The sequence below is a fragment of the Bombus bifarius genome, unplaced genomic scaffold (assembly GCF_011952205.1).
Source record: "Bombus bifarius isolate JDL3187 unplaced genomic scaffold, Bbif_JDL3187 scf7180000007996, whole genome shotgun sequence".
Taxonomy (NCBI): Eukaryota; Metazoa; Arthropoda; class Insecta; order Hymenoptera; family Apidae; genus Bombus; species Bombus bifarius.
The window spans coordinates 3,510,304-3,528,900 of record NW_022884376.1 but is presented as its reverse complement, the minus strand read 5'-3'; the positions used below and the strand labels follow the sequence as shown (position 1 = coordinate 3,528,900).

At 29.1% G+C, this 18,597-nt stretch overlaps 5 protein-coding genes across 9 annotated transcripts; 3 read left to right on the top strand and 2 right to left on the bottom strand.

Annotated features, from left to right (window-relative positions):
• Positions 1–135: 135 nt before the first annotated feature.
• LOC117206040 (condensin-2 complex subunit D3-like) lies at positions 136–5,997 on the bottom strand. Of its 2 annotated transcripts, none has more exons than XM_033445013.1 (2): positions 2,151–5,976; positions 136–2,065 (listed from the first exon to the last, which is right to left on the bottom strand). In XM_033445013.1, exons 1-2 carry the CDS (start codon positions 5,690–5,692, stop codon positions 1,645–1,647), a joined length of 3,963 nt encoding a protein of 1,320 aa, XP_033300904.1. In that variant the 5' UTR covers positions 5,693–5,976; the 3' UTR covers positions 136–1,644. The 2 variants fall into 2 exon arrangements, with proteins under 2 accessions (XP_033300904.1, XP_033300905.1); XM_033445014.1 differs by having other exon boundaries at positions 1,820–2,061; positions 2,151–5,997.
• Positions 894–7,312, top strand: LOC117206048 (syntaxin-like). Its single transcript, XM_033445035.1, has 9 exons — positions 894–926; positions 1,145–1,240; positions 1,336–1,429; positions 1,489–1,563; positions 6,362–6,559; positions 6,633–6,706; positions 6,786–6,923; positions 7,003–7,113; positions 7,189–7,312. Exons 1-9 carry the CDS (start codon positions 894–896, stop codon positions 7,258–7,260), a joined length of 891 nt encoding a protein of 296 aa, XP_033300926.1. The 3' UTR covers positions 7,261–7,312.
• Positions 3,311–18,471, top strand: LOC117206041 (trafficking protein particle complex subunit 11). Of its 4 annotated transcripts, XM_033445018.1 has the most exons (21): positions 3,311–3,324; positions 13,503–13,704; positions 13,787–13,956; positions 14,037–14,225; positions 14,300–14,485; positions 14,549–14,716; positions 14,795–14,999; positions 15,076–15,249; positions 15,342–15,420; positions 15,489–15,543; positions 15,701–15,908; positions 15,980–16,185; positions 16,264–16,569; positions 16,632–16,837; positions 16,924–17,060; positions 17,126–17,338; positions 17,411–17,571; positions 17,637–17,859; positions 17,928–18,036; positions 18,123–18,199; positions 18,267–18,293. In XM_033445018.1, the coding sequence occupies exons 2-21, from the start codon at positions 13,516–13,518 to the stop codon at positions 18,291–18,293; spliced, it is 3,288 nt and encodes a 1,095-aa protein (XP_033300909.1). In that variant the 5' UTR covers positions 3,311–3,324; positions 13,503–13,515. The 4 variants fall into 4 exon arrangements, with proteins under 4 accessions (XP_033300909.1, XP_033300910.1, XP_033300908.1 ...); XM_033445019.1 differs by lacking the exon at positions 3,311–3,324 and having other exon boundaries at positions 13,516–13,704; positions 16,635–16,837; positions 18,267–18,471; XM_033445017.1 differs by lacking the exon at positions 3,311–3,324 and having other exon boundaries at positions 13,516–13,704; positions 18,267–18,471.
• LOC117206044 (lymphokine-activated killer T-cell-originated protein kinase) lies at positions 7,451–9,059 on the bottom strand. Its single transcript, XM_033445023.1, has 6 exons — positions 8,939–9,059; positions 8,706–8,842; positions 8,397–8,633; positions 8,024–8,317; positions 7,716–7,943; positions 7,451–7,628 (listed from the first exon to the last, which is right to left on the bottom strand). The coding sequence occupies exons 2-6, from the start codon at positions 8,827–8,829 to the stop codon at positions 7,480–7,482; spliced, it is 1,032 nt and encodes a 343-aa protein (XP_033300914.1). The 5' UTR covers positions 8,830–8,842; positions 8,939–9,059; the 3' UTR covers positions 7,451–7,479.
• On the top strand, positions 10,566–13,043 carry LOC117206043 (probable G-protein coupled receptor B0563.6). The gene is made up of 6 exons (XM_033445022.1): positions 10,566–11,057; positions 11,220–11,479; positions 11,625–11,851; positions 11,931–12,232; positions 12,362–12,596; positions 12,681–13,043. Exons 1-6 carry the CDS (start codon positions 11,035–11,037, stop codon positions 12,876–12,878), a joined length of 1,245 nt encoding a protein of 414 aa, XP_033300913.1. The 5' UTR covers positions 10,566–11,034; the 3' UTR covers positions 12,879–13,043.
• Positions 18,472–18,597: the final 126 nt, after the last annotated feature.

Sequence of the window (18,597 nt, the reverse complement as noted above, 5' to 3'; positions counted from 1 at the left end):
AATATATTTCATGTTCTTAAACTATTCTCTATGGTGATATTAAGATATTTTATTTAGATGTATTATGTTATTTAGATATAATGAAATATATTTATAATTGCTTGTTTGATGTTACTTTATAATATAATAAATACATTTACTGTTTTCCCAAAGTGTTATGTTTATTTATAGCTGTTTATTGAACGAAAAGCAGAAAATGTTTAGTCCGTAAATTTAAAATAATACAGAAAATACTTTCGTTAACTACTATCCTTCCTTTATAATTACATGCTGATAAAATTACACATAAATATTAAACTTTTCTTTTTCTTCATTTAGTATCACAGAAATTCAACTTTACATTCTAACTGTATCTTTTATCAAATTGCAATTAAACATAAATCATTTTTTCGAAATATATTTTTAAGTAATAACTTTTAATAGTGTGTGATTATATTGATAGTTGACAAGTGACAATTTCTCCTTGATATAAATACAACTATTGTTTATGCAAAGGAAGCATTGTAGCTTTAAAAAAGGACTATTGCTATTATTATAACATACAAAAAAGTGTATAAAAGAACAAGTCAAAGGTTTATAATTCATGTCAATGCTGTCCTTGTAGTCCAGATGCTAAGTGCCTATTTCCTATTTCATTTCAGATGCAAAGCATCTTCTAAGTAATGCAGTGTAACTGTGAAGCGAGTCGAGTCGTACAGAAAATAAAACCACTTACAAATATATTTAACAGATTTTCGTAAATTACACACAATCAATTATAAATAGTAATGTCAACGGCACGACGGATTTTATCAATTATCTCTACTGCACTGATAAGATAGATAAAAAACATATTTTATGTGTTTAATTTATGAAATTATCAGTTATACGCTGATTCTCAAACAATATCTATCATGGTCCGCGATCGAATGCCGGAGTTACGTGCCGTTAGTGTTTTACCATTCTATAAATTCAAATTTGAACTTTATCACTTACATTATGACATTACAATTTGAATACAATTACGCGTAAAGTATTATATTAATAACAAATAATATAAGTAATAAAATCTATTATAATAATATTTGTCATCGGCTTTCTAAATATTGTCTCTCACTGTAAAAAATTGATATATAATATACTGTTTCTTACCACTTCTCTTTAGTATCAAAATAGTAGTACTATGTTTGGTAAAGGATTTTTACAAGATGTACGCATACAAATGTCCCAAAATAAAAAATTGAAGGAAGTATTAGATCAAGTACGTATATGTAAATATATATGAATATTTAAGTTATCATTTAAATATCACAGATTTTTATATTAGTAGTAGATATACAAATAATATTAATGTAGGTTGAGGAAGTTCGAGACTTAATTCAACTTATTGCTGCCAATACCGCTATTGTAAAGGATTTACATAATAATGTTTTATCATACACTAATAAAGGTAAGAACAAAGTACCAAATATTGTACTTAAATACTAATTAACAATTTGTATATTCCAGATATGCAAAAAGAATTGGAAAGTCGAATGTATACTATTTCACAAACGTCATTTCGTATTCAACGAAAATTAAGAGGTAGGTTTAATTTTTCCTACGTTTTTACACAATGCATCATAAATAAAAATAAAGAAACAGAAATAACTTGTCTTACTTATCTTAATCAGACTCACTATCACCTTGAACCTGGGAAATATTTCTTTCTCTTATTTCGTGATCAAATAGTTCACTTTCATTTTGAAAGAAACTAGAAAGTCTTCTAACTTTTGAGGCACGACCTACAGTGCCATTAGATTCAAAACTAAAACATGTAGGTGTACTTGTACTAGGACCAGGTTGTGAAGGTGAACATAAAATTGAGTTTGAATATGTTGGAGAATTCAAACTATCTAAAGCCCTGATTGGTGAATTAGAGTTTAACAATTGCGGAACCGAAAGACGCTCTAATACAATTTTAGGGTGTAAATTACACATCGTTAGATCTAACTTTTTATTGGACGCACTTTGATTATTAATTTCTGATGCAAAATTTTCTTCTTCAGTAAAATTCTCATCATCAACTGTAATGTCTTCCATCTGTCTAAAATATATTAACATTAATAATCAGTAATATAAAATTAATAAGTCAGTAAGTAATATATAAGATTAAATAAATTTGAACATACTTTTTAAACTGCTCCACTTCCTTTTCCAATTCAGGATATTCGGTTACTATGTTTAATAGTTGGTCCTTGTTATATTCAGAATATGTTTTAACTAGAATCTTTTTTACAACATTTTCTAATGGTGATTTTAGAGCAGATAATTTTATTCTAAGTTTTATTAATCTAGGTAATAGAACATCTAAACCATACTTCTTAATTCCTTCAATAATAATGCTAATAGCATTAGAAGTTGGAACATTTGTTTGAGCTCTACATTCTTCATCCTCTTGTTGGTCATCATCACCTTGTCTGTTAAAAGATGATGGTCGTAGACGCTCGTGACTTATTATATACAATGCATCCTTTAATACACCTGATCCTTCTTCTTTTTTAATGTCGATCAAATCAGCACAAGTTTCATCAAGTATTTGACTAGTTACTTTTACAAGCAATTTCATCTTTCCTGGAGGATCTAAATGATCCAGCATGAAATCATAAATTATTCTCCGTTTCTTTTCATTTCTTCCTCCAGGAAGTGTTAAAGCTTTCTTTTCTTTCTCACACATTTTATGGTGATAAATTTTATGTTGGGATTGATAATTATTATAATGATATATGCTCTGTAGAAATTGTTGTGATATTAGTGACTTATTCTTTGTTAAAAGCCGTTCTTCTATGAGAAAAATTGTTAATTCACGTATCATATTGTCCGAATCAGACAACATTGTTAATATATGAAAAAAGAAAGGACCCTTAACTTTTATGTAATCTTCCAGAAGAAGTTGAATAAATATCACCACGATAGCCTCTCGTACTTGTGGAGTTGAATTTTTCATACTTACACACATATCTGATAAATATGGTTCCACCAAAGCAGTGAACCTAACACAAATATCAGCTAAAGCTTTTGCAGCATTTGTTTTCACAGCAGTTTGAACAATCGAATTTGTTTCTTCTCTCATTAATTTACCAAGTATTTGGACTACTTCTTCAGCAATTTCACGATCTCTTATTGCTTGCTGTCCAAGAATAACAACTGCTAAAGCTTGCAGTTCTTCTATCGGTTTTATAACTTCTGGTAGTGTTTCCCATTCCAATAACATTCCTTGCAAAATCCGTAGTGTTAACGGTGAAATTTTGCAGCTGCATAAAATTGTTGCATGTCCTAATGTAAACATAGCTTTTAAATAATTGGGTGGTGCCTCTACATCTTCATTTTCACCTTCAAAAATTTTTGCAATTTCTATCTCTGAGATCTTTACTAAATTTAGCATGTTTGATTCTAACAAATTATCATTTTTATCAGGATTTAAATAATGAATTATGTTGTGTATAATATCCAAACAAATGCTAATTAATCCAAAATTAATCTTGAATTGTTGCAGGCATTTATATAGATAAATATGAAGATCTTCTAGAATCTCATAATCTAAAGACATCCAAGAACATCTTAAAACTTGCAAAACTAAACTTGTGTAAAAATTATTTTCTAGAAAAATTTGCTGATAATTTGAAAAATATTTATCCATATTTGGTAACTTGGTATTTTCAGCCAATGCAACCAAAAAGACCCAAGCTTCTATGTTATTATTTGTTCCAATATGAGATTGTATATTTTTCATTATAGAATTAGTAATAACACCATTTTTAACCCATAAGCTACAGGCTTTTGATAAATGTCTTCTCATTTTCATATTTGCTACAGCATTTAAAATTTTCCATGGCAAATTATCTGCAATAGTATCAGTAGTTGTAGAAATACTTTGTATTCTATTTAATAATAACTCTTCTAAACAACTTAGCACCTTTTCTTGTACTTTAATTTCAATGTCAAATATTTGTGGTATAACAGTTTGTACCCATTCATTTAGGAGTTGAGAATTATCTGGAAATTGTTCTAAAAGTTGAGATAGAACTTGTACAGCAAAACGTCGCACGATTAATACTGGATCTCTACATCTGAGGCTAATTATAGGTACAATTTCATGTATCAGAAATGGAACCATTACAATCAAATTTTTTAAGATTTGCAATGTGCTTCGTCTTACCATTGCTCTTTCATCCTCTACTCTATCTGCCAGCATAGTTATTAATGCATTTGATCCTGGTAAAAAATCAGTATCCTCAGATAGAGAATTCTTTATGTCATGAAATGTAAGAAATTGTTTATTTACATCTGACTTTTTAAATATAGTTAAAAATATTTCTTTGTCCGTTTCATTGCTTGATTCTGTAAATTCAGCAATTATAGCCATGGCTTTTCCTCTTACCATACTTGAACAATCCATACATCTAGTCAATACAATTGCAAAGAATACTCTTTTTACCTTAGCTTTTAAGCAATCAGTTATATTGCAATTCACCAAAAAGGACTCAAGTAATAATTTTCCAATTATTTCTTGTGCAAATAATCTAAAAGGTATCTTTGAATGATGTGACAATAGTATTAAATCCTTAAAGGCTTCTAGTGCAATATTCTGGTTACATATTCCAAACAGTTTTAGCAACACATTAGCTTGTTTTTGTCTAGCTTCAAGTCGATCTGGACAGAACAACATTATATGTTGTATCAATGTTAAAATTGCAGTTTTGGCTTCTTTCTCATATTCATCCAATAAATTTTTTACAAAATTTATAGTATGCTCACGAATATTTGTAATAATTTTTGTTTGTGCATCCATATGACTATATAACAAACATGGTAATAGGTACTTTGCTATGATGGTTATAGTTATTTTGACTGGTCCATGTTTATCATTACATAATTCTTTCAAAGCTGCATAAGCATTTTGTGGCAATGAAACATTCAAAGCACCTGCTTTTTTATTAAAACATTGACCAATTATGTAATTATCCTCTACCTTTGTAACTTCAATTAATCCAAGAATGGTAATATCTAGTAACTGTACATGATCATTAAACCGGAATGATTTTATCATTAAAATAAAGCTGCAAATTATAATATTTAAATTTTGTATGAGAATTTCTTTTTCACTTTGTGAAAGAATAATGGTTTCATTCATTGATTGTTCAGTGATATTTAGATCATCTAAACTTATTGTTTTATTATGTTTCTTAAGAGGAGGCAATAAATGTTCAGAGCCTATTTTTATTGTCTCTATGGCTCGTTGATATAAAGTAGGATGAAATACATTGAATGCACAGCTACCAGGAATGGCCAAAAGTATAAAATATAAATTAGTCGCATATAAACATGATTGTCTTGCTTCTTCATTGGCTGTTTTGCTTTGACCATTTTTTATTATATAACCCAATACAGCTAATAAAGCACGTATGTTTATACCCATAGAAATCAATGTATTCCAAGATATTTCAGAATCATAATTTTCAAAGTTATTCTGATCTTCACCTTTTTCTAGCCAAGTTTTTACAACAGTACAGGATTCGTTTAAAAGCAATCTCATGTCCTCACTCTCTAAAAACATTTGATACTCATCAGGTGGTTCATTATAAATCATAAATTCTCCATCCCACACAGATTGAATCCAGTCTTCGTTTAATTCACTAAATTTAAAATTATCGAATATTTTTAAAGGTTCCATAGTAACAATTGTATTCAGTTTAGATCATTTTAAACGGAACTACAATTATTATCACATTTCTCTATCTTATAAATGTAAACATAACCTTAACTTATCATTTGATAAAGAAAAGTTATGGCCTCAGGTTATCATTTTTTGAATACATATCGATAACGATTTCATTATTTCATTATGGTATGAACCAACAGAAAACTTTATTGGTAGTTTATCACAAAACATTTCGTATAAGCTACAAAGAACTGTAAAATAAACTTGGGCGTCCATTCGAAAGCGGGAAACCGACTGACCAATTACATTCATTAGGAAGTGCAACGTAAAATAATGCGACATTGTAGCGATTTCACATACTGTAGATTATTGAACATTTTTTACATAATGTAAACAAAAATTCCATATTTTACCAAATAATTAGTATTTTAATTAACTAACAGTATATAATAAATTAGTATAATTAGATTATATATCAAAATCAATCAAAAGATACTTTAACCATAAAAGACTATAATTTACGCGCATAAAAATATGTATGTCACATGGTTTTACAAAAATTGAATTATAAAAAATTATGATAAATTTTATGATAAAAAAATTAACGAATTATCTAACTTTATATTAGGTTTCAGTTTTTGTCTTTGTAAATCGTTAAATATCTTTTACTTATTTTTATAGAAATGGGAAAAGAAATCACTCGTCTTGATGATTTAACTTTAACCAGCGCGAGGGAAGGTCCTATACATCTACGAATTAAAGTAATACAACATACAACGATGATAAAGCTATTCTCTGAAATTATGGAAGATTATAACATATCTATGATAAGATATCACGAAAAATGTCGTTTACTTTTACATCAACAAAAAATGTTAAGTATGTTTTCTGTGGAAATTGTATATTATTTTCATTTAAATACTATTGCGCATTATTCTTACTCATCTTTTAGTTCGAAAACATATTACGAGCGAAGAATTGGAAAAATTACTCGATGCTCAAGGAAACAACTTATTTGTTGATAATGTAAAAATCAGATTTATTCTTTTACATTACCAAATTTTGTAAAATTTAAATGAGTATATATGAATTATTTTATAAATAGATTTTAGAAGATAGTAGAATTGCAAGGCAACAATTATCTGATATTCAAAGTAGGCATAATGATATAGTCAAAATAGAAAAATCTATTGGAGAAGTTAGAGATATGTTTACGGAAATGGCATTTCTTATTGAAAGACAAGTAAGTATGAATAGGCTTTATAACTAAATATAAATTTTAAATATACACATATAAAAATTTATATTTTTTGTCTTAATAGGGAGAACAAATAAATAGTGTAGAATATTTTGCTGGAAGGGCAGCAGATGATGTTGACACTGGTCGTATTGACCTTAAAAAAGCAGAGGAAAGAAGTCAGAGACATAGAAAGGTATTTGCATTAAAAATAATAATTGTGTATGTAGTAAGACAACAGTATCATTTAATAAAAAAATATTTCTTTTAGAGAAAAATTAAACTTGCTATCATAATTAGCACAATAATTATCATTTTGTTGATGATCATCATTTTCTTGTAAGACGAAAAAGATATAAAATTTTGTAAATAAAAATGAGATTTGTTGAAATGAAGTGAAATTGAAGATATTTATTATGAAAGTAATAAAAATCAGTATATTTAGATAAATAAAAACAGCTTTTACATGTCATTAATCTGTTTCACAGCTATATCAAGTTATAACATTCATAAAATTGTTTATTTAAAAAGTATTAAAAGCAGTAATGTATATACCTATATATTATTTATATACATAATTTTTAAAATAATTAACAAGACCTTTTGCACTAGGCCTCACTTTATAGTCTGCAGTAGTGCATGCAAAAAATACTTCAAGTACTCTCTCATATTCTTTTCCTAGATTAATAGCAGGTAATGCAGGACGAGTACCTGTGACCATCAAGGTATTATAATTTGGTATATAACCTGTCAAAAATTACTCCACATTTTACTAAAAAATATTGTGAAAGTACTTACCATAGTTTTTATTGCATGTTTCATTAAGAAAACTATTATCATCATCTATATTTATATCATGTTCATTTGTTTTTGTATTGCTATTCATATGCATTTCTAACATTGAGTCATCTAAGCAGGATTCATCCATTTCTGAGGATTCTACATGAGGTGATGATAAGGCTATCATCTCCCAAACTACAAGACCACATGCCCAAATATCTGCTTTATTTGTAACAGGACCATCCTCTAAAGAGTCAAATTTATGATCATTCATATTACCCTTTTTATGTTATGTTAATTTTTATGAATGTTAAAAATTAACTAACCAAATATTATTTCAGGTGCACTCCAACAATCTGTTCCCACATATGTAAAGTTTTCATTTGAAGTACACATTTCTAAACTATTTGTAAGTGGCAAAGACACGCCAAAATCACATAGCTTAACAGTTTTATAATCTGCAGAAACTAACACATTATAACTTTTTATATCACCATGTAAAATATGGGCAGTATGATGCAAATATTCTAATCCTTTTACAATTTCATATGTTATTTTTAAAATGTCTTTAGCAGGAAATGGATCATCGCCAGTTTCGAGTCTTTCTTCTATCTTATCACCTAAAAAAATTATATTAATACAAAAACTATATTTTCAAGTTTTCAAACATATCTTCATGTTTTAGATATTTTTTTATACCTAAAGAAGCGTCTAATTTTTCCATTGCCAAGCATGGCTCGCCATTTGAAAGTTCCGTAAAAGCTCGAAAACCAACAATGTTTGGATGATTTAATTTACGAAGTACTTCTGCTTCGAATCGAATGCGTTCATTATATTTTTTATTTTCCTTAATTTTGCAGTTACGTTTTTTTATCGCCCATGGAGATCGGATAAAACCAACTTTTGGAGATCGTTCCAGGCTAAATACGTTAACACCTATTAATATGTTTACATGTTAAAAAATATTAATATTAATAGTAACAAATTTAAATGTTCATATCTTTTTACCGCATCCATAACCTATTTGCTCTAAAAACGGTGAAGCTGGTATTTTAATAGGCGTTTGCAATTCTGGATTATTTTGTACCCTACTTTTATACCTCTTCGTTGTCGGTGTCTTAAATTCAGCCATTGTACTACTGTTTCTTAAAAAATTTACACAAATTTAATCAAGTATGTTCTTCCGTTAGTCACTTGGATTTGAAATTTTCTCGATATTGAGGCGCTCAAGTAATACCAACCTTATGGACTATGATAGAAAGAAAGTTAATAATATCAGCTCTGACAATATCAAGATCTTTTCTGTATTTCTTGAATTACTTTTTTATATCCACCAATTATGCAAAAGATAATAATTTTAAAAATCATTTATAACATTTTACACTTGTGTGTTAAATTACTATTATTGTTTACCATGAAAAAGCGCACCTAAAAATAACAAAGTAATTTAAATAGGTATAGAAAGAAGATAACAAAAGAATTTAGTAATTGTACACATTTAAAGTTTTACATGTTTATTTTTAATCCGGAATATTTTCAGTTTTCTAAGTTCAAAATATCCTTATTTGTCCCGAAATTTTAAACATTGCTTTTGACTTGATCTTAATTTACGTTCTTAGATTTCCAGATTCTAAGTATATGTATAAAAAATATAAAAGTTCCTAATGACTTTTAGTCATTATTAAGCTAGGAGATATATAATTTCAAACGATATGTTTAATACCCTTATTGCTTTCCGAGTACGATCAATTTGTAATCGGTGTAACACTATCCTGCAACCTACCAAGTTTACTCTACGGCTTTGCATTTTCGTTAGTCGCTTGAATAGACACTCTATCGGGTGTAAAGGATTCCTCTAATCATGCTTTCTGCTTGAAATAACTGTTCGTTTTTTCAGAAACGCTTTCGAGTATAGATAAAACTTGAAGCTCACATTACAATGATGATATTCGCTTAATATCGTTCTTTCAAGAAATTTTTATTGTACTGAAAATTTCTCTTTTTTTTATAATGTTTTTTCACTTATTTTTATGTTTTTTAGAACATGATATTCTTGCACTTTCAAAGCTCGTCGCTCAATTAAATCCTGTTCTCCTGCATTTAACGATGCTTCCTGTGTTACCTCTTTCGTCTCAGACTGGCGAATATGTTATTTCATATGCAAAAAACGAATAGTTGATGATTTGTATTGGTACCTGGTAACAAGGTATTGGCTGATACCTTGTTAAGTACTCTGAAGGATATTGCTTGTGATTTTAGAAATTGTTTCGAACTTCGATGCTCCTCCTATTGTAAAGAAACGTTCTCTCTGCGTAGCAACTTTTGTTTTGAACTAGGACAGTATTCACAATTAGCAAACATCCGCCGTCGTACATAAATTCTATTGGTTTCGAAATTAGCGAGCAATATCTAATTAAATGCTCGCTTCTGCAAAACAATATCAACACTTGAATGCTTTTGTAAAGGAGTTGAAAATCATCCAGGCATTCGTTGGAAAGGTGACTGGGGCAAAAATTATCTGACGTCAAAGTCTTCGACGTGATGGTTCAGAAGCTGATGAATAATATCACCCTAAACAGAGATAATCGATTAATTTTGAACGCGTTTCGTAGCTAAGAATAAGTTCGCGTGACGTAGAGCTTTATTTGTTACGAGAAAAGGTGTTGCGTACCGTATTCAAACTCATGATTTTCATTTCGTTTAAAAAATAAAAGAATCAACCAGAGATGAGCGATTCTGCTTTGAACTTATATATAGGCTTGTTTAGAATTTGATATTTGTTAGTATACATGCAGCATATCTATTGTAGTTAAATGTTCGTTTCCAGAAAATATCAGAGAAAAAGTAAAGATATTTACGACAATACAAAGTTCTCTTTTAAAACGCATTAAGCGTTATGATCATCATCTTCCTGTTGGAATATTCCTTTTGGTCCTCATTGATAAAGTGCATATTGGAAGCAGAGAATTTATTAGTTGAACATGAAGCATGTTTTTTTATTAGATCTTAAATTAAATTAGCTTGACGAAGGGCGCTGGAATATAATTATAATGTACAAGTAAATATACTTCGACTACAACAATAAGTCAACCTTTATGAGAGCATGCGCAATATCGACTTTTCATGGAAAACACGGTAGTGAGTTCAACGGGGATGGATCTCACAGAACTCGTGTATCCGTTGCGTCGGTTTTACACAAGAAATTATTAATGAAAGCGGTAAAATGAGTGACAGAAAATTGCTTAAAGTAACGATAGAATCTAGTAGATTTTCAACGTGATCTTTAAATTGTGCTTTGTCTTAAATTTGTTTAAATAGTTTTGCATCCGTATCCACTATGTTAACGGGAATATTTAAAGGGTATGCTTTGAATAGGAACGGACTTTATCTATAATCTATAGTAACGATAAATATTAAAAATGTTCATTAGTTTCTAATTTTTTAAACTTCGTATTTTAATAGTAATTAAATATTATTAAACATTGTAATATTACCTCGCCAAATATATTTAAACTTTTTTAGAACGCTTTTATGTTGCGATGACGACAATTCTACGTGGAATAGTATAATTAATGCGGACAGACATCCTCTCAATGAGACTGCTTCTGTATTACGTGTCCTTTATAGGATAGTAATTCCTACGATCGTAATTGGCGGCATTTTCGGTAATGTTTTAATATTCCTGGTGTTATCTACTCCGGTGTTTCGAGGAATTTCGTACCTATATCTCCGAGGACTAACTTTAGCAAACGCCGGGGTTCTTCTATCTTGGATACCTGTATGTATGTATCACGATATGGATATAAAAAATATTAACAATTTAATAAAAAATATTTTAAATAAACATAAGGTAATCAACAATATTTTAATTTAGATGTTATATTATATTATAATTTAGAATTTCTAAATAAAAATATATGATTTCAGTTATTAGATTAGGATATGGAACGAGAAACAATTACCCGTCTGTTTTTTACCACGCTCATTTAGAACTGGTTGCCGTAAACACGTTCGCTATAGCCAGCATTTCAATTATGACTTGCTTAATTGTCGATCGATATATCTTCATTTTTTTCCCGGTTCGCATCCGTAGCAGAAACGCACGCAAAAATATTCGCTCTTTTATCCTGTGCTCTTTTATTCTTGGATTCGCGGTATCATCTTTTTACTTCTTTTGTAAAAAAATAATTACTGCCTATGAAAGTTCCAATTTTACTGAGGATCATTTTATAGGTAAGCGCTCCGCTAACAGGAATGAGAACAGTATATGAACAGCAAGAAGATACCGGAACTCTCTTCACACTGCGTGAAAACACCTCTATCACCCGAAGTGCTTTATGGAATGCATACATTTGGATCATGGAAGTCGTGCTACGACTCTGTCCAACTATAATTCTTCTTTTACTGAATAGCTTTGTGGTCAAAAGATTTTTGCAGCTCAATGCTAGGAAGAGAGAATTTCAGTCGGTTTCGGAGAAGTTTCGTACTGCAAATGTCCCTGAAACTTCTTTATTGACCCGTAATCGAGGATACAGGTAGCGTTTAAAAAATAAAGATTATAATGCACCTTCAGAATTTTCTACAAATAAAAGTTAAATTAATAATTATTAATAATAAATTAATAAATAAATACAATTTAATTGTTACAAAAATTATTTGTTTAGAGAAGAACAACATTTAACTACATTAATGTCGATGATGGCAATATGTTTTATAGTAACAATGATCCCATCGATATTACTTGAATTTGTATATTATGATTATAAGAGTACAGATGGTGCTTACCTCTTATTTCGAGCATTTGCTGCTGTCACGGAGCTTTGTAATTTTGCTATCCATATTATCATATACTTTATATGCAGCAGAGAATTTCGGAAAGAATTCTTCAAACTTCTTCGGGTAAATACAAATTTGAAAAGATACTCAGACCAAAGTGAAAGAATTTGAAGTCGAATTTTTTAATTTAAAAAATTCGAAATATAGAACAGATGTAGGAAAAGTACAGTGGAAGAAGATCTTGAACGACCAGTAGGAGAAATCGAAGATTATAGTCGACATGGAACAACAGTTCGATTAACACCAGAACAGACAAAGTTAAATTCTCCAGCTTCTGCAAGTAAATTGAATCCTATGGAAGAAGATAAAGAATCAGAAGTATTAAATGCGTCTGATATTGTTTAAAGATTATAATATAAATAAAACATTTTACATATAATAAGATATATTAATTTATTTACATATATAATGAAATATTGTTTTATTCTGTCATGCAGAAGTTATGTATAATAAAATTTAATTTTTTCTGTATATAATTTCATTTAAATAATAAAAACTTGTTTGTAAAAATATTTTTATAAAGTAATATCTTAAATATATTAATCTTAACAGTTATAATATATTTTTTCTATCTCATAATATCACAATATTTGATCCAATCATTATTTTAGTATCTTTTGCAATCATTATGATAATAATATTAGAGGGCACTAGTAGTTGCAGATACACATGGATATTCCCATGTCCATACAGATATACAATATCATCAAAGAATAACACATAACCTAAACTGTCAAAGTATACATAGACACGTCGAATAGTATTAGATATCAATTTATCAATCTCTGATATTATTTCTTGTTCACAAAATTTAGTTCAATGGTGTTTTCTTCAATGTAGTTCATTGTTTAAGTAGTTGAGTATGTGTTTAAACATATATAAATAGTTATTTCATGTTAAATCTAATTTATAAATATATGTATTTTCTTTATATGTATAATATATACGATTAATAAGAAAATTTTACAGTTAATTCTTAATTATGTGTGAGTTACCACCAGAATTAGTTACTAAGCCATTAGCTCTTATTGGCTTAACTGGTTTAGACATTGCAAATCCTGTACATCGGTCAATTTGGGATGCATTCAGTAATAATCGCAGATTAGAAAGTTCTGCCATACAATTTAAATTACTTAGCCCTACTCATGAATTCCCTACAGTAAAACCCAAGGTATATTATACTATATATAATTGTATAACATAATTCATGTATGTGGTTATTGAATTACTAAAATCTTATTGATATATTTCAGAGGAATTCATATGAATATTATAGGCCCAAAGGAATATTGAAACGTAATTGGATGAATAAATATCTTAATGAAATTCCAGCAGTTGTTGTTGTATTTTATAATTTAGATTGGAATGATCCTCAATGGAACGAGAAAAAGATGGAATGTGCTTCTAAAGTACAATCTCTTAGGTACGGATTATTTTAGATATCATTAATATTATTCATTAAAAAATATTGTAATCAATACTTTTGACTGCTTGCACTTTTAGAAATGCTTTAGATGGAAGAACTACAAAAATAGCTGTAGTACTTATACAACATTGTATACAACCCCCACCTGGTTCTGAAGATACTATTGCAACTGAACGTGCCACAGCTGTCTGTGGAGCATGTGAACTATCTCCAAAGTTATTATACATTTTGCCACATGGAAATCATTTACTAGGATATATATCTAGGTAATTAATGAACTAATTGTAAATCTCTACTTTTGATTATATGCTTTAGTTATTAATATTTATATGCATTTCAGACTAGAAAGTGCATTATATGATCTAGCACAAAACTTTTATCATCATGAATATCGTATTGTCAAAGGACATAGAGATCAACTTAATAAAACTATGCAAAAAAATGCATACAAACATTTATTTGTACGCCATCAATTTAAGATGGCATTTTTAAATGAATTAAGACAAGATCAAAATTTAGCTCAGAAGTAAGTGTAATAACATTGGAAAAGATTTTAAGTACAAATAAAAGGTACAAAATTATTTTATAGGCATTATACTCAAGCATATAATCACTTATTGGAAATACCAATAACAGACACAAATGTGATGGAAATTACGACTATTGCTTGTTTTATAAATTATAAGTTATGTAAAGTAATGTTCAACTTAAATGTTCCTAAAGATGCTATATCGCAATTTAGACTTCATACTGACAGGTCAGAAATATATGTAATAACATAAGGAATATATTACATAATAAGTACTGTTACAATAATATTAAATTGGTAATGCAGATTCAAAATATGGACTGGTCCAAAGGAACTTATATTTGAACATCATGCTTGGATGTGTAGTCAGTTTTCTACATTTGCAGAATTATTTGATGATGCTATTCGACAGGGACTTCCTGGTGTCCAAACTCAGCACCCTGGATATTATTTTCAATCAGCAGCTCATCATGCAGGCTTAAGGCAAGCAGCTTGCAAAGATCTTTGTCAGGTATAAAAATTAATACATTTAATACAAGTGATATTTCTACATACAAAATTTGTAAACATTGTATGTATTGTTCTAGAATGTTACTAATTATCCAGATCCAGACCCACTAGCAGGCGAAGAAAAACTTGAATTCTATGGGCAACGACCATGGTGTCCTGGAAAATTCAGTGCAGAACCCATAGATCCCATAAAAAAAGCACTTGCTATACAGGCTTTACAATATAAAGAAAAATACACAGTTCACCATTCTGTAAGAAATATATTTAATACTTTCTCAGTCAAAAATGTATGTCTATCTATAACTAGAAATAACTCTAATCTAAAACTACATTATATTTTCAGAATATAATCATTGCTTTACTGGGCAATGCAATTTCACAATTTAAGATATATAGGTGTCCGAGAATGAGGAGAGTATTAGGTATGATATATTTAATTAGAAGCTATATAAATTTTTACTTAATAATATACATAGTAACTGTGTTTCAGTCGTACAAATGGCTGAAGAATATTATAATTCTAAAGATTATGGGAAAGTTCTAACGTAAGTCAAAAATTAAATATTATTATATTTATATAAATTTATTGACGCTACTAAAAGAATTTTATAGTATTCATTAGTTCAAAAGTTGACTCTAACATTATTTCCTCTAGACATATTTCATAACTTAACATCAAAATCATAAAATTTGATTGGCCAGATTATTGATGCACATGTTGTGGGAATATCACGGGGAACGGTGGCCCGTCTTAATCACAAATATCTTAAAGAATGCTTTACGTGCGGCATATCTCTCTACAAGTGTTCAAGACTACATCACCTTGGCATTTGAAGCTTTGGGACCTTCTACCACGTTTTCAGAGGATTATAAAGATGCTATCTATAATAACATCATTAATATTCTTCACGTGAGTAACTTTTATTTAAATTTTGTACAATCATTTATAATTAAACAATTAAGTAAAATATTAAATTGCAGAAAAAACCACCAACTCCGGAGTCTGACTTACCCGATGATGTGAGATATCCTGCAGTAGAAAAGTGGGTAGTGGAACTAAATAAGTCAGAACCAATTGTCTTTACAATTGATGATAATAACATGAGTTCGTTTATAGAAGTTAAAGCAAGATTTTTGCAGCCAAAGTATGCTTTCAATTCTATGGTTACTGCGGAAGTCATTATTAGGTAATTTTACAAGCTCACATTATTTTTATATATATAGAAAAAAACAACTTGTATAATAAAATGTTTTGTTTTATTCAGAAATTCATACAGCAATAGTGTTGAATTTTCTAAAGTATCAATAACGGTTAATAGCCCAGGATATAATTCAGAATTCGTCGTTGCTGATGCTGAACATAATAATCTTATTTTTCACGGGAAAGAAATGAGAAAATTTCCTTATCAATTTGAAGCCCCACAACAAAATGAGAGTAGCGAAATACGTATTACGACAATCTCATTATATATGAGTAGTGACAAAATGTGCTGTATTATTTTAAGATTTTCTGCTGTAGGGAGAGAAACGAATTTTTTGAGTCGATTATATCCTGAAATACAACAGCTTCGGTATGTTTAAAATACTGACAGATATTTATGCAGAAGACTAATGCATTTTATATTTACAATAGTAGAGGAGAGTTTGAAACAATACAATCACTAGTCAGTACCGAAATAAAACAAGAAGAATCTACTCTGAGTATAAGTACTGAATCCAACAATCCAGCTCTTTTAGGAGAATGGCTACCTATTAATATATCTGTTGTTACTAATGAAAAAATATCATCAGCATTTTTAAATGTATCACTTGTGTCTGATGGAGCAAATGAACAGTCAAGTACGTATGTAACTTACCACAAAAGTGCATACTGCCATTTATTACACATTACACACATTTGTCAATAACGATTCGTTAAATTGTAGCGGAATTAAGTTTGACAATGAATAATAAGCAGTCGGTAATATCAATACCAATTGATAATTTGGAAAAGGACTGTGTTACTCATCAAACTGTATACTTAAGGGCTCACAAAGTTGGTGATCGAGATATTCATATAAAGGTACACATTGTACTCTTTTAGCCCCTTAATTTTTGTAAAATAAAATAATGTCAATTTCATAACAGGTAGAATACACAAGATCTAAACAAATTAAAGGATCAAAAGAATTAACATATTCATTATCAGTTACAAAGCCATTTGAAGTGTCGACATTATTTTATACCACTCTTTTTGAACCACTGACGAAAGGCTTCATTAATGAACCATTTATAATAATGCCTCACATTGTTTGTGTGTCTCCATGGCCTATAAATATTATAAATACTTCTATAGAATTGGTAAATAATATTTCTGTTAGTTATTAATCTTTTACTGCACATCATAATAATGTTAATTATATAATTATATAGGGAGATTTAATAGAAAGGGAAAATGGAAATGAGGCAGTATCTGTTTTAAGTGGTATTACACTTTCTGCAAATGAAACAGGTACAGATGTGTATTGTTTGATACCAAAAGCAGGTGGTGAGCAACCTATTAGTACAGGAGTCTATACTATTAAATGGAAACGGTAAGCAAAGGTATATAAAATTCTAAAATGGTTAAATAATATAATACTAATAGTTGCTATTTCAGTGCAAATGATGATAATGCATTAGAAACCAGCAGCAGTGTTACTTTAGCACCTCTAGGAGTTGAGGACGCTGTAATTTGTTTGGAAGCCAAAATACCTGCTCATGGTTGGGTCCGTACACCATTACTAATATCATATTTTATAAAAAATCATTCTGATAATATGATTACATTGCGACTGACTATGGAAGCTAGTGATGCCTTTATGTTTGCTGGACAAAAACAAGTGAGCACTCATTTTAAACTGTAATACCTCATAATATGATTATTAATTTGGTCGTTTTTCTTTCTTAGATTGACATTTACATACTTCCAAAAAATGAAAGAAAAGTTGAATGGATTTTACGACCATTGGTGGCAGGTTTTGTACAACTTCCATCATTGTCTCTAACAGTTCCCGCTGGTAATAATTTTATTGGTTAAAATATTTTTATTAATAATGTCTTGAATTATGTTTTATTTTTAGTTCTATTTATATGTTGCATGTAGATGAAGAACATAAATTAAGCAAAGCGCGGCTTTCGGAGTTAGTAGAGCGGTCAATACCGAGTCATATATATATTCTTGTAAGTATCGTAGTTACATTGTTTGCTAAAAGTTTAGATTATAAAATTATATATATATTTTTTACAGCCAACTTCACAAACCCTAGAAGAATAAATAAAATAGCAAATAAAGAAGACAGATACCAGAGGAGAAAGGAATTTTGTTCTTTTATCAATATATATTATTGAGCTACAGATACATTCTCCATACATTCTTAGATATAACATGATTTCTTATATAAGAGTAATAAGATTATAAGTACCAATTTGTTAAATATAATTTATTTAAGTTATTTTAAAGTATAATAAACAAAAGTCCCTAATCCTTTAAAACGCATTCGGTTCCGTCAACAAGATACATATTCGTTGACGCAGGGATATTGATTTATGTTGCCATAGATACATTTCTATAGAAACCA

Bases quoted from the DNA above. Each gene is read 5' to 3' on its own strand.
- LOC117206048 (XM_033445035.1), top strand. From the start codon at position 894: ATGGTCCGCGATCGAATGCCGGAGTTACGTGCC. The intron at 6,707-6,785 runs GTAAAAATCAGA...TTTTATAAATAG, and splicing joins ACAACTTATTTGTTGATAAT to ATTTTAGAAGATAGTAGAAT. The intron at 6,924-7,002 runs GTAAGTATGAAT...TTGTCTTAATAG, and splicing joins CATTTCTTATTGAAAGACAA to GGAGAACAAATAAATAGTGT.
- LOC117206040 (XM_033445013.1), bottom strand. From the start codon at position 5,692: ATGGAACCTTTAAAAATATTCGATAATTTTAAATTTAGTGAATTAAAC. The intron at 2,066-2,150 runs GTATGTTCAAAT...AATATATTTTAG, and splicing joins GAAGTGGAGCAGTTTAAAAA to ACAGATGGAAGACATTACAG.
- LOC117206044 (XM_033445023.1), bottom strand. From the start codon at position 8,829: ATGGCTGAATTTAAGACACCGACAACGAAGAGGTATAAAAGTAGGGTA. The intron at 8,318-8,396 runs GTATAAAAAAAT...TAATTTTTTTAG, and splicing joins AAAATTAGACGCTTCTTTAG to GTGATAAGATAGAAGAAAGA. The intron at 7,944-8,023 runs GTTAGTTAATTT...TTGACTCTTTAG, and splicing joins TGCACCTGAAATAATATTTG to AGGATGGTCCTGTTACAAAT.
- LOC117206043 (XM_033445022.1), top strand. From the start codon at position 11,035: ATGTTAACGGGAATATTTAAAGG. The intron at 11,480-11,624 runs GTATGTATCACG...ATATGATTTCAG, and splicing joins TCTATCTTGGATACCTGTAT to TTATTAGATTAGGATATGGA. The intron at 12,233-12,361 runs GTAGCGTTTAAA...TTATTTGTTTAG, and splicing joins ACCCGTAATCGAGGATACAG to AGAAGAACAACATTTAACTA.
- LOC117206041 (XM_033445017.1), top strand. From the start codon at position 13,516: ATGTGTGAGTTACCACCAGAATTAGTTACTAAGCCATTAGCTCTTATT. The intron at 15,000-15,075 runs GTATAAAAATTA...GTATTGTTCTAG, and splicing joins CTTGCAAAGATCTTTGTCAG to AATGTTACTAATTATCCAGA. The intron at 18,200-18,266 runs GTAAGTATCGTA...TATTTTTTACAG, and splicing joins CGAGTCATATATATATTCTT to CCAACTTCACAAACCCTAGA.